Source organism: Stigmatopora argus, chromosome 10 (assembly GCF_051989625.1).
Source record: "Stigmatopora argus isolate UIUO_Sarg chromosome 10, RoL_Sarg_1.0, whole genome shotgun sequence".
Classification (NCBI taxonomy): Eukaryota; Metazoa; Chordata; class Actinopteri; order Syngnathiformes; family Syngnathidae; genus Stigmatopora; species Stigmatopora argus.
In genome coordinates this window covers 365,569-378,710 of record NC_135396.1, presented here as the reverse complement: position 1 = coordinate 378,710, position 13,142 = coordinate 365,569, and the positions used below count along the sequence as shown (strand labels likewise).

Below are 13,142 nucleotides of genomic sequence, written 5' to 3'. Positions count from 1 at the left end.
GAAACCGACATTTGAACAAACGACATTTTGTATAGGGCTCATTATATTTGCTTCAATTTGCCTGGAAATGAATTGCACTACATTAACGCAATGGCTGTCATTGACGTCGGGAGAAGTCCAATCCATTTTAAGTGGGACAGTAGACAGCCAAAAGAGAATGTTTCCACTAGTAATAAACTAATTTATAAAGGATTTTTTTGTGTTATGACCCACGTTACTGCGTCTTGTATCACCATCAACGGCAGCCAATGAGTTGACACTACCACACTCCCAGTTCAAAAGGATTTGACGTCAACCAAACTAATGGTTGGGTGGGAGGGAGTTTATATATCGCTGTTTGAACATATGTTATTATTAAACCCATTGGCAGCCAATGAGTTAACTGGTATGCATGCGTGGCAGACATGTTGGGGAGGTCTACGTTCCCATCAAGGCAATGCAGAAACATTGAAATCATTCAATTGTATCAGCCGATTTCCTAAATTCATCTTGCTTGTTTAGGTAATTGTCACTCTATCATTATTATATTTTTAACTCAAAAACTATTGTGCGTCAAAGGGTTTTATAAACTCCTTGACGTCTTCGAACACACCGCCGTGATGACGGAAGTATAGCGCCATTTCAGCAGCTAAAGGGAACGCATGATAACTACGCAAATGTATCAAAATCGAGTCTTAAGATGTCAACGTGTCGCTAGTTTTAATTTTGTATCTCTGTAGTTTCCCCCCTTAAATAACTCTTCGCTTTTTACGGCCGACTATTTCATCGTAAAATACGAAATGCTTCTGAACGCACCCTCATGATGCCGGAAGGATGTCACGAAGCTAATCTGACGTCTACTTGAACTGCCAGAAGTGCAGTTAACTGTGATCATTTTACGAGCCCCGTTCAAACTTATAATCGGTATCTCTGAGCAACTATATCGTCATTCTGCTAGTCAACAAGCCAGGTAACTGTAACGCTAAAGAAAACACCACACCCGACAATAATTTGCTTTGATCGGCGTTGTTTTTAGCCTAGCATTACGAGCCAACGGACTAATGCTACTTGGGAAGCGCACAGTGAACCCGCCATTTTACCTTAAAAGAAAAACAAGTCCTATTTTCTTGACGCCCCCGATTTCCTTTTGACTCCTACCTCTTAATATAATTTATTTTCATTGTGATAAAAAATGTCATGTACTTTCCCAAAGCCACCATAGGGAGGGGCAAAATGCAAAGTGTTCTACGCAGTAGCAACTACTACTACTACTTTCGTTACGGTATAAAAAAAATTCAAGTCGATATCGATACTAATATTTTATAGCATTTTGGATGCTACCTAACTGAAATCCCCCGAAATCAAGCTATTTAATGAGCTCTTTCGTTGCCAAACGAATCCTCCATTACTATGTAGAGGAGTGCAAAATCTAATTGAACTAAATCCAAAACAAATAATTGTTTATTGACACTTGAGCAAAGAAATATCCTATCAACCTGGATTGAACGTCTATCAGCGTCAATGGCAGACATGATCACTCAAGGCCTTCCTTGACAGTTGAAATGGCTATGATGTACATTTATACTTCTATTTACATAAGTGAAACAAACTTTGCAGAGTACTAGTACACTTTGTCTCCCTATTTGAGGCGAAATTTCATGGCTAACTTTTTCCTCTCTTTTTTGTGCGTCAGCCAAGTGAGCGAGTGGCATGCTGGACGTGGGGAAATGGCCAATGTTTGCCCTCCTCCCGCCTGAGGAACTCTGTCTCATCCGGCAGGCTTGCGTTTTTGGAAGCGGCGCCAACGAAGCCCTCTATGTCACCGTCAACGACGAGGTAACGCCGGCCAGTCCGTGGATTTCAGAGCGGGGGCGGAGCTAAAAGCACGGAACGGCGCTATCTTTAGCCGTCAGCTCCTAATTCTAGACGGAGCTGAAAGAGGGCGGAAGCGAGAGAGAGAGAGAGAGAGAGCGGCTCCTTCTTGCTCCTTTGCATTGTTTCGTAAGCGGCGTGAGCAAAGCGCGGGGAAAACCTCATGGGGAAGCTTAATCACCCCCGCGGTGCATTTTCATCTGACTCTCGGTCGCCTCCCGTTGATTTCCTGTCGCCTTTAACACTTTTGCTATGAAACTGCAAAATGAGCTTGCTCCAAAATATACTTACTAATACTATTTTTTTATACCACATTGACCTGAGAATGCCCTGAAACCCATCAGAAAGTGACCCAAAATCAACAGAACGCAAGCTCTAAGTGCCACAAAAGCAAGTGACCCGAAATCAACGGGAAGTGACCCTGAAACTAACTTTTTCAGTGCCATTGATGATGATAGATGTCCGCCTATTAAAAAAAGTCTCTAAATTTGTTTATATCCAGCACTGAAAATTGGGGGGGGGGGGCGTTTTGTCTGCTGGCAGGTGTTTGCGCTGGGCACCAACTGCAGCAGCTGCTTAGGCTTGGGTGACCTTCAGAGTACCATCGAGCCGCGCAGGATCGATTTACTCTGCGGGAAGAAGATCGTTTCCCTCAGCTACGGGACGGGACCGCACGTGGTCGTCGCCACTTCAGGTAAGCTAAGCTAAGTGCTAGCTACGGAGGGTGAATGAGGTCGGCCACTCACGGCGGGTGGCTCTTTCCTTCCCGTTCACCCAGATGGCGAAGTATACGCGTGGGGCCACAACGGCTACAGTCAGCTGGGCAACGGGACCACCATCCACGGCTTGATCCCCGCCCTGGTCTCCACCAACCTGCAGAACAAGAGGATCACCGAAGTGGCCTGCGGTTCTCACCACACCATCGCGCTCACCACGGAAGGAGAGGTATGGACTCGGCCCACCCGACCTGCCGACGCCGAGCATTTCTGTCATTCGCGTGGGCCCGCAGGTTTACGCGTGGGGCTACAACAACTCGGGCCAGGTGGGCTCGGGCTCCACCGCCAACCAGCCCACGCCTCGCCGGGTCAGCAGTTGCCTGCAGAGCAAAGTGGTGGTCAACATTGCCTGCGGACAGCTCTGCTCCATGGCCGTGCTGGACAACGGGGAGGTAACTGACCCAATTCCGCTCGCTATGACTGGCTTTCCGCGTTCCTTTCGGCCAGGGCCGGAATTTCTCCTCAAAAAGTTGAACCGTCTCCCTTTTCAGATCTACGGTTGGGGCTACAACTGCAACGGCCAGCTGGGTTTGGGCAACACCGGCAACCAGCAGACCCCGTGCAGGGTCGCGGCTCTCCAGGGAGTCAAGGTGGTCCAGGTAAGCGACGGCGGCGGCTCGTGACGTCGTCGGCCGGTGCGCAAAACCTGCTTCTTTCCCCCTTGTGGCCTTCCAGGTGGCTTGCGGCTACGCCCACACGCTGGCGCTGACGGACGACGGCTACATTTACACGTGGGGGGCCAACTCGTACGGTCAGCTGGGCACGGGCAGTAAGAACAATTTCTCTTTGGCCACGCTCATCAGCACGGACAAAGAGAGGTACGCTCATTTCTGATTCGCTCAGATGTGTTGCCATCTCGTGCCATTTTAAGAGGAAAAAGCGAAATGAAATCTTGCAAGCGCTGATACATGAATACATGAATAGTTCCTTCCCTTTGACTTCATTGGAATTAGAGCAGGGGTGGGCAAAAGTGAGTGCGGGGGTGCTTTGGTTTCAACCTGGACAGAGCAAAGCTTTCCACAATACTAGTGTCCTGCAAGTGCAATCAGTGGATTGCAGTCTGGTGCTGCTCGTTTAAGCATGCAGCCCAACCCCCGCTGCGCTTCAACTGTCTTTCTTGGAGCGCTCGGACTAAAAAGTTGCACCAGCACGGGCCTTGAGGACCGCCCACTTTGCCCGCCCCCGAATTCGAGGCTGGTCAATTTTTCAGCCAGCATTACTAGTGCTGTCACGATACTCAAACAAACTTTCAATTGGCTATCAATCCTCGAAAAAAAAAAACACTATAGTGTTTCTTGCTTGCTGGTCTTTATTTACGGGAGAAATGTAGAGGAAAGGAGAGCAAATGATCCGGGTGGGCGCAGGATTGTGGAGGTGGCGGCGTGCCACACCAGCCACACGTCGGCCGCCAAGACGCAGAGCGGCCAGGTGCTGATGTGGGGCCAGTGTCGCGGCCAGGTGGTCAGCAACCCCCACGTCACGCACTTCAACTGCACCGACGACGTCTTTGCCTGCTTCGCCACGCCCGCCGTCACGTGGCGTCTCCTGGCCGTCGGTGAGTCCCTTGACCGGGTCGTGACCGGGCCGTTTCGCCTCAATCTTGGACGCCGCAGACGGCGACGACCACCTGACCGTGGCCCAGTCGTTGAAAAAGGAGTTCGACAGCCCGGAGATCTCCGACCTGAAGTTCCTGGTGGACGGCAAGTCCATTCACGTGCACAAAGCCCTGCTGAAAATAAGGTAAAGCGCACACAATGACTACTTGGTGTCATTTTGAATATTCCAAAACATTTCAAGAGGATTTCTTCCTTAGGTGCGAACATTTCCGCACGCTGCTGAACGAAACGGACGACGACACCATCGAAATCCAACAGTTCCCCTTCCTGGTCTACCGAGCCTTTCTGGAGTACCTGTACACGGATTCCATCAACCTGCCTCCGGAGGACGCCGTGGGCCTGCTGGACTTGGCCACCTTTTACCGAGAGATGAGACTGAAGAGGCTGTGCCAGGAGACCATCAAGAGGGGCATCTGCGAGGAGAACGCCGTCACGCTGCTCTCGGCCGCCGTCAAGTACGACGCGTGGGTAAGCCAACGACGGATGCTCCATGAGTCGGTTTTTTAGCTTCTATTAATGGGACATCTGGTCTTTGCTCGTGTTCTTGCGATGCTAACCATTGATGTGTAAAATGTCACCAAAAGGTGCTTTTGGGGATGTTTCCAAATGAGATAGATGGCTCTCCAAATGTTTGTCTGTGGCGGAGGGAGGAAATCACCGGCTGCGTCTTTTTCAGGACCTGGAAGAATTCTGCTTCAAGTACTGCGTCAACCACCTGACCTCCGTGACCCAGACCCAAGCCTTCCGAGAGATGGACCACGACCTGCTCAAGAACTTCATCAGCAAAGCCAGCCGTCACGGGGCCTTCCGAAACTGACGCCGTCCGTCCTGGACCCCGCCCTAGACCCAAAGTGAGACGCTCCCCCGTCCGTTCTTCTCGAAGAAGGTGGTTCTGCGTCTACGTGGGCCCCCCGTGGAGTCCGATCCGTATCCCGCCCACGGCGAGCGTCCGGCTACTGCTAAAGATGGTTTACCGAAAGGTCCGCTCTAGACAGCCACTTATTTTTCTCTTTCTTTCTTTCTTTCTCGCTATGGTTGCCAGCACCTCCTCTTTCAAACGGATTGGACGTCTTTTGCCGTCCTTGACTTTAGGACATTGTTGATTGCCACGGGGGGAAAAAACCTCTTTAAACACCACGCAATTGTTTGTAAATAGGCATGGCATGGGAGCTGGAAATGTTACTGTATACTGACAATTGTTTTGCACTTTGCACTTTTATGGAGTTTATTAAAAATGATGACATAGTCAGCGTGGCTGCCGTTGACTGGAAAGTTGCATTCCACCAGTATCAAACTATCAAAACACACCCTCTTTGTTTTAGATTACATTTTCTTTTTTTGAAAAAAGAATCTACTACTACGACTGTCCATAGTTGGCAGGAATTGTCTCCAGCACCCTCTGCGACCCTGGTGAGGAATACTGCTACAGAAAATAAACCGCTTAATCTTCCTTTTTTTTAATGATATTTGATTATTTTCTTCTGTATTTCCCCCCATGTTTTGTCATGTTTATATTCGTTAAAAGTAAATGCAGGTGGGCGTCAAGGGGTTAAAGCGCTTCCCGCCGCGTAGCCTTTCCTTGCCCTCGGCCCGTCGTCTTTGTTTTGTCAAGCAAGCACGCTAACGTGCCAAACGTCGGCGCCGCCCAATCCTCGCGTGCTACGCCAGAATCCAACAACACGATGCCGTTCGGGCCCGACGTCAGCTGACAACGCTCGCCCGGCGAAGGCCTCCCGCTCGGCCTTGAGAAGGAGGAGGAGGAGGTGGCCACCTATGGCGGGTGACTTGCATTTCACAGTCTCTTTTCCTTTCAAAAATCGTTGAAACTGCCAAGCCTTCCACTTGAAATGGATCCAACTTCTAACACTGTCAATGGAGGCCCGTAAGCAAATGGCATCAGTTGAAAAATAAGCCACCAGGGTGGCGGGGGAGCCGGAGCCTATCCCGGCCAGAGGACACCCTCAATGGGTTGGAAAAACAACCTTTGGCATTCACTCATACATCCCTCCGAAGAAAAAGTGTGTGCTCACAATATACGCGAATGTGGTAGTAGTATTGCGACAGACATAAGGGAAGTTAGTAAATAGTACGGCTGCAACGCCAAAAGCGAAGTTAGCGGCTAGGCCGTGTCCACGTGCTCCATTTGTTCTTGCTGTGGGTGGGCGCAGACAAAGGGAGAGGGAGAGGGAGAGGGGGAGGGTCCCAGGGAAGGGAAGCGCCTCCAGCCCCGACCGACTACAAAAAGAAGAGGAGAGCCAGAGCGCGCCACAAAGAAGTAGCGGACTGGCGCCAGAGTCCCGGCAAGTGAGTGCGGCAACTTTTTCCGAGGCCATCGTCCGCCGTCGCTCGCTCGCGGGAATGCTGCCGGCCTTCCCCTCGTGTCCATCTCCGGCCTAGAGGCACGACGACCCGCGACGCTGGCAAATTTGGACGACTTACTTGGATCCTTGGGACCTCGCGAGGCTCGCTGGCGTTTGGCCAGGCGGTCATCGTCGCTTCGGTCCTCGTGTCTTGACACTTGGCTGTGATGTTTTCCAGATGCTTTTGGGCCAAAGGTCACTTTCGGGTCGGAGCTTCTTCTTCATTCTGCGTTTGCGCCGCGTCGAGGCCCGGGAAAGTTCGGGGCGGCGGTTGAAAGGATAAGAGGGCGCCCCAACGGTCGCTCCGAGTCGTTCTTCCGGAGTCCACGTCGCCAAAACCGTCCCACGCCAGGGGACACGCCCCTCGGGAGATGCCCCCACGCCAGTCGTGGAATAAAGCAGCCCCGGAGAGGTGGCTCTGGGAGAAGTGAGCCGGGCCGGGCCGGGCCACTCCAATTCCGATGTGGAACGGCAGCGAGGCGGCGGCGGCGGCGGCGGCGGCGGGCAACGGGAGCTGCGGCAAGAACGACGGCTTCAAGCACCCGCTGTACGCCACGGTCTTCAGCGCCGTCTTCGTGGTGGGCCTGATCACCAACGCGGTGGCCGTCTACGTGCTGGCCTGCTCGCTGAAGCTGCGCAACGAGACCACCACCTACATGATGAACCTGGCGGCCTCGGACCTGCTCTTCGTCTTCACGCTGCCGCTGCGCGTCTTCTACTTCGTCAACGGCAGCTGGCCCTTCGGCCGCGTGCTGTGCAAGGTGTCCGTCTCGCTCTTCTACACCAACATGTACGGCAGCATCCTCTTCCTGACCTGCATCAGCGTAGACCGCTTCCTGGCCATCGTGCACCCCCTGCGCTCGCGGGCGCTGCGCACCCGCCGCCACGCCCGGCTGCTGTGCGCCGCCGTCTGGGCGCTGGTGCTGTCGGTCAGCCTGCCCACGGGCTTCCTGCTGGACACCACCTCGCGCCGGCGGGACAACGCCACCACCGCCGCCACCTTCTGCTTCGAGAACTTCTCGGCCAGCCAGTGGAAGTCGCACCTGTCCAAGGTGGTCATCTTCATAGAGACGGTGGGCTTCGTCATCCCGCTGCTGCTCAACGTGGGCTGCTCGCTGCGGGTGCTGCGCACCCTGCGCCGGCCCGGCCGCCCCGGCGCGCCCGACCGGGCCAAGGTCCTGCGCATGATCGCCGTGCACCTGGGCATCTTCTGCTTCTGCTTCGTGCCCTACAACGTCAACCTGGTCTTCTACTCGCTGGTGCGCACCAAGACCCTGCGGGGCTGCCTGGCCGAGTCGGTGGTGCGCGCCGTCTACCCCGTGGCGCTGTGCCTGGCCGTCTCCAACTGCTGCCTGGACCCCATCGTCTACTACTTCACCTCCGAGACCATCCAGAACTCCATGAGGCGGAGGTCCACGGCGGGGCCGACCCCGCGACCCTGGGACGCCAAGTCCTCCGAGGCGCACCGCTCCGAAGCCGCCGTCCCGCTGCGCCGCGGGCCCGCCGAGCTCAAAGGCCGAGCGCCGCGGGACGAGTCCTCGGTGTGACCTTCAGCCGGAATCTAGAGGTCCGCGCGGGGGCGCGGATCGGGCCGGAGCGGGATTTAACTCCAAAACTTTTGACGAGCTCAAATGGATCGGAGGTCTCCGAGAGATATTTGGCGGGAAGCTGCACCTTGGCCACGTTGGATTTAAAAACAAACAATTTTAACGCACCTGCACTGCCAGATGTTCCGATCCAACGTTGATTAGCTGCGCCCTATCGCGTCCAGTAAACCCTCCCACGTGACACGTGAATAATCCCTGCGAGACCATCGAAAATAGCAACACACTGACAATTATCAATCTTAGTAAATTGAGCGTGAATAATATTGTGCTAGCCTACTTACAGCAGTCTTAAAAGTACAACTATAAGTAGATCATTTGACATTATAGAAAAAAAATAGCCATGCTAATATGCTGCTGCGCCTCTTCTGTTTACACTGGCTAGTTTTAGTTTGCAGTAGTACTTTTTTATGAGCTTTTGTGGGGGATCACTTTAATGTTGATTCAAAAAATAAAGTGAGAGGGTGTAAAGCTGTCTTAATTGTTCTATTGTTGTTGTTGTTTTTTTACCAAATCATTGAAAATGAATGATTTCAGGACCTAAAATGGCACATTGTTCGCTATATCAATTGGACCCGTGAAGAGTTTATGTGTGGGAGGGTGAATCTTGGCCAAAGGATTGAATTCACTGACGGCATTAGACGTCCAATCCATTTGAGGCGAGAGGTGGAATGTTCATTTGGATTGGTTGTGGATGTCTTTGAGTGATAAACTTGCTGGTTAGGAGGGCGCATATTGACAGAAGGAGAACAACTTTGATTTTTTCAACGCCTTGACCACGATATTAGACATTCAATCCCTTTGAAGTTGTACGTGGAGGGCGCAGCCGGACACTGAGGAAGTGGCCGTCTGGCGCGGGCCTCGGGGAGTGCCGACTTCCTGTGCGGAACTTTTGTGCAACATTTGAGTCAAAGCGCACACACACGCGACTGACACTATATCGGGGACGCCCGTTCGCCTTACGTGATTGGCCATTGTGGCAATTCTTTGCATTTAAATGGACGTGTACGTGTATGAAAATATCATCGCCACGGTGCACGCAGAACAGTGTTTGGAATCGCTACACAAATTGAGATTTTCGCTCCATGGGGAAGTTCTTTGAAGAAGGTTCTGTTTTGGAGGGCGGGGCTTTGGAGGGCAAAACGCTGTTGTCAAAACAAACCAATGGCGTGCGTCAATGGCATGTCAACTTTACTCATAGAAACTTACTGAGTCATATCATCTATAAATACATGTATATTGTGTGCAATGTTTATACCCATCTTATAGCCCATGTTTATTTTTTTCTTTCTAATCTTTTTTTCCCTTTTGATAGTTGGATCGCATTTTGATTTCCCAAGCTGTGGATTCTCACTTCTGGTTTTGTCATATCGTGTGAAAATGGTGAGCCTCGTGTCCTAAATTGCATCGTATGGGGAAGTTCCCGCCCCTGATGCTGATGCTAATGCTAATGCTAATGCTAATGCACTCCCAGCCTGCTCACATTGTTCAGTCTGGAGGGAGGGAGGAGGTGGGGGAGGCGGGAGAGGAACTGTGTAGTAACATGTGACCTGTTTCTCATACCTCACGTTTATTAGCCAGGCGTTGCTTCTCATTTAGCAGACGGCCCACTTCCTGCCATCGCGTCTCGTCTTCTTGCTGCGTCTGCTGCATTCTCAGGCTTCCATTGTCATTGGCAGAATGTCCATTGGCTGCCATCCCTTCCCCTTCAAATGGATTGGCAGCCAATGAGCTTTTTTTTTAAAACAAAATACATTTGTTAAATCCCACCCAAGCAAAGTTGCATTGAAATAAAGCAAAGCTCAACGCCCATATCCTTCGTCACAGTGAAATCGGTATCGGCAAAACGCCACACGGGAATCGGTATCGGGAGCTTAAAAAAAGGGATAATAACAAACAAGGTGGGAGAGTCATTCCACGGCGAGTTGTTGCCGTGGCAGTGGCGCTATCTCAAATGCTAGCTGCTCATATCAGCCGAATAGCAGGCATTTCCTGGTCACGTCACCGCGGGAGCCGGGGGGCTTCACCATGTTTAACCCAAAGGCCTTGTCGGGCAAAACACGACCCCCCGCGCGGAAGCGCGATAGCCCCGCGTCGCCTTTCGACGCGCCCAAAAATTCCAGCAAAGTGCGGAGAATGCGTCTTGTCGTTAGGGGGAGGGGAAGGTCGGAATGATGAGATAAGGCTTGTATATATGCAAAAAGATGCTTTGTTTATGACCTCCCCCAGGGAAGATACGGCACCAGATGTTCAACGGCGGCCGTTTGGACAAAAGCAAACAGCGTGTTCGCACAGTTTTTTGTAACGCTTTCAGTGCTGCCTGACTCTTTTCAGCCTTTTCCTATGAAATTAAGTTTATCCCGAGCTTCAAACACAACAACAAAAATCACTTCTCTCAAAAAACGTTGTTTTCAAAGGCGGAAAAATGATCAAGAGCATTTTTTTTATCTTAACTATATTTTTGCATTTAAACACCAGACTCTTTTATGAGTCTTTTTATTGAAGTTGATATTTATTTCTTTTTGAGTGAATCATAAAGACACTAATGTACCTCCCTCCATAACTTGGTCAAATGGTGGCTTCCTAACTCTGCCACCAGGTGTGGTTAATCTTGTATTAATTGCATTTTCTCCCTCGACTGGTGCCGTCGATTCCCTTTCTTTCCACGTGCTGGCGCCATCCTGCCTTATGTTTTGCGCTCATTTCTGAAGGTAAGGCACCTGTTAGTAATAGCGTCTTGCTAAAATGGTTATTTACACTTTGGCATTTGGCAGTTTTATGTGCACGTTTTATATCCATTTGGAGTGCTAAAGTGTCATTCCTGCGTGTGTGAATGCCACTTACTAACATTACTAGTATAAAGCTCGACCGAAAGACCCCCCTCACTAATGTCTTTGTGCTCAGGATACAAAGAAGGACAAAAAAAGAGTTCAATGTTTCTAGAACAAACGTGTTTTGTGTTATTTAGGCAAGAAACGTTGGCTTTTCGTCGGTGAATGTGCTGCTGGCTACTTTCGTGTTAAGATGACGTATTTGTGACGTTGGGACAAGTTCCCTGTTTCTCCACAAGATGGCAGACGAGCATTACATTTACATATACATATAAGTATGTCCGTCCTTTCTTATTTTTGTTTTTAAATTCGCGATTGTAACAAACAGGCACATTCGCTATCAAATAGATCAAGCTAATGACGACGTGAATCATTAGTCATTAATAACAATTTAGCGTTTCGTGAAACAGTACCGTAAAGATTGAAAGTACACGAGATAGTGTAGTCGTGGTTGTTTCGAAGCGTTAATGTTTGTTAAAATAAAAAGTACGTAGTAGTATCGCAAAGAAAAAATCTTTTTATATCTGCAGTTTTGTGAAAGCTGTTTTATAAAAACTCTCCGCCCGTGTAATGTCAGAGCCCGGATAGCTCAGTCGGTAGAGCATCAGACTTTTAATCTGAGGGTCCAGGGTTCAAGTCCCTGTTCGGGCGATACTTTCTTCTTCCTTTGTTTTAAAAGAATAATAATAGGTTATATTTCACCATTAACACGAATGGTGTCATATTTGCCCTCCTTCATTCCCAGACTTATAATTTTGAATGAACGAGTCTCCAAGTCAAAATGGTTTGGACCTCTATCCCATCAATGGCAGTAAATGAGTTAAGAAGATAGTAAAGCAAGATACTTTGGATTTATAGTTGATGTTAGCTAGTCTTACGAATTGCTCGTGTTTTGGGGAAAGAACTTTCGATAGATCTCAGTTTTTCCAGAGGAATGATCACGAAAGGAAATTCCGTGAAAAGCTAAACAAGAGGTTTGTTTTTAAAACTGCCAAGTCATCAGAGGGAAGAAGACCTGTTCATTGTGGGCGGTTGTTCCCTGTTAACTAAGGCCGTTGGCAAAGCAATAGGTGGGCGGGCGTAACGAGGCGAAGCTCGTTATCCCCACACATCAGAGAAGCCGCTCGCCACTCGGGCCGCATCCAAATTAAGAGATCCATCCGAGCATTCGTCACCGTTTTCGAGTCAACAAGTGTCGCTTGACGACGAGTCCCAAGAGGCCTCGTCGCGTCCGGCCGCAAATAGCACCTCCATCAATAATTCAATATGTTGGTGCGCTCTGGTGTCAAAGGAGGGCAAAGATGGCGAAGATGATCTCGGGTCCATCTTGTTGGAAAAGAACCAACCGCCATCCAGAGTGCTCCATCCAATGATCATTTTTCAGGGCCCATCCGTTTTGACCGGCAGCCGCAAAAGAACGGAGCGTGGGATTTACGGTAGAGAATATCCGTCAACACGGCGGGGGGATTCATGAGCAGGTGTTGAACACGGTGGGCCGGCCCCTGACCTTCATTTTCTTCCTGTTTTCACACAAGCGCGACAGAAGGGGAAAAAACGCCTTTTTTACAAGAGCCGTAAAAAAAATGGCCTCTCGATTGTCTTTTGCTTTCCTCTTTTAACGCTCAAAGCGCGGGCAATGGACGTGTTTGGCCCTCAACCCGTTAACGGCTTCATTTTCAAGTGGAGCAGATGGGGCCAGTGACTCGTTAGCGTTAGCTAGTGCTTTTCCAGCAAACTGTTCCAAATGTTTACAAGCTTGACGCTGAGACGCATCTGTTTATTTATTTTTTCAAATGTCCCCGCACTCTTGCCTGAGCAGCTGTTGTCGTCACTTGTCATAGGAATTCACAGAAAAAAAAATCACAAAAAAATGTTTTGGGGGACCCCCAAAAAAGCTCCACCCATATCCAAAGGCAATAACTATTTTAATTCACCTATATGCACATGTAAAAAGTCACCAAATTTAAAAAAAAACTTGCCAATGCTAGTCAACATTTACGAACAAAAACAAAGAAGACAAATCAATAAAAACTTTTTTCCCCTTACAATTCTTAGATATTTTTCTTCATTTTTTTCCAAATAATTCTTTTTTTAATGAATATAA

At 49.7% G+C, this 13,142-nt stretch overlaps 2 protein-coding genes and 1 non-coding gene across 5 annotated transcripts; all 3 read left to right on the top strand.

The window, feature by feature from the left end:
- The first annotated feature begins 356 nt into the window (after positions 1–356).
- rcbtb2 (regulator of chromosome condensation (RCC1) and BTB (POZ) domain containing protein 2) lies at positions 357–5,492 on the top strand. 3 transcript variants are annotated; one of them, XM_077612267.1, is made up of 11 exons: positions 598–949; positions 1,673–1,815; positions 2,395–2,545; positions 2,630–2,796; positions 2,861–3,019; positions 3,119–3,226; positions 3,303–3,445; positions 3,992–4,182; positions 4,241–4,367; positions 4,441–4,711; positions 4,920–5,492. In XM_077612267.1, the coding sequence occupies exons 2-11, from the start codon at positions 1,690–1,692 to the stop codon at positions 5,058–5,060; spliced, it is 1,584 nt and encodes a 527-aa protein (XP_077468393.1). In that variant the 5' UTR covers positions 598–949; positions 1,673–1,689; the 3' UTR covers positions 5,061–5,492. The 3 variants fall into 3 exon arrangements, with proteins under 3 accessions (XP_077468392.1, XP_077468393.1, XP_077468391.1); XM_077612266.1 differs by lacking the exon at positions 598–949 and adding an exon at positions 357–501 and having other exon boundaries at positions 3,992–4,367; XM_077612265.1 differs by having other exon boundaries at positions 3,992–4,367.
- Positions 5,493–6,476: 984 nt separating this feature from the next.
- Positions 6,477–8,688, top strand: lpar6a (lysophosphatidic acid receptor 6a). Its single transcript, XM_077612269.1, has one exon. It carries the CDS (start codon positions 7,065–7,067, stop codon positions 8,148–8,150), a length of 1,086 nt encoding a protein of 361 aa, XP_077468395.1. The 5' UTR covers positions 6,477–7,064; the 3' UTR covers positions 8,151–8,688.
- A 2,928-nt stretch (positions 8,689–11,616) lies between these two features.
- trnak-uuu (transfer RNA lysine (anticodon UUU)) lies at positions 11,617–11,689 on the top strand. The gene has a single exon. It is a non-coding gene; the product is annotated as a tRNA-Lys (tRNA).
- The last annotated feature ends 1,453 nt before the right edge of the window (positions 11,690–13,142 follow it).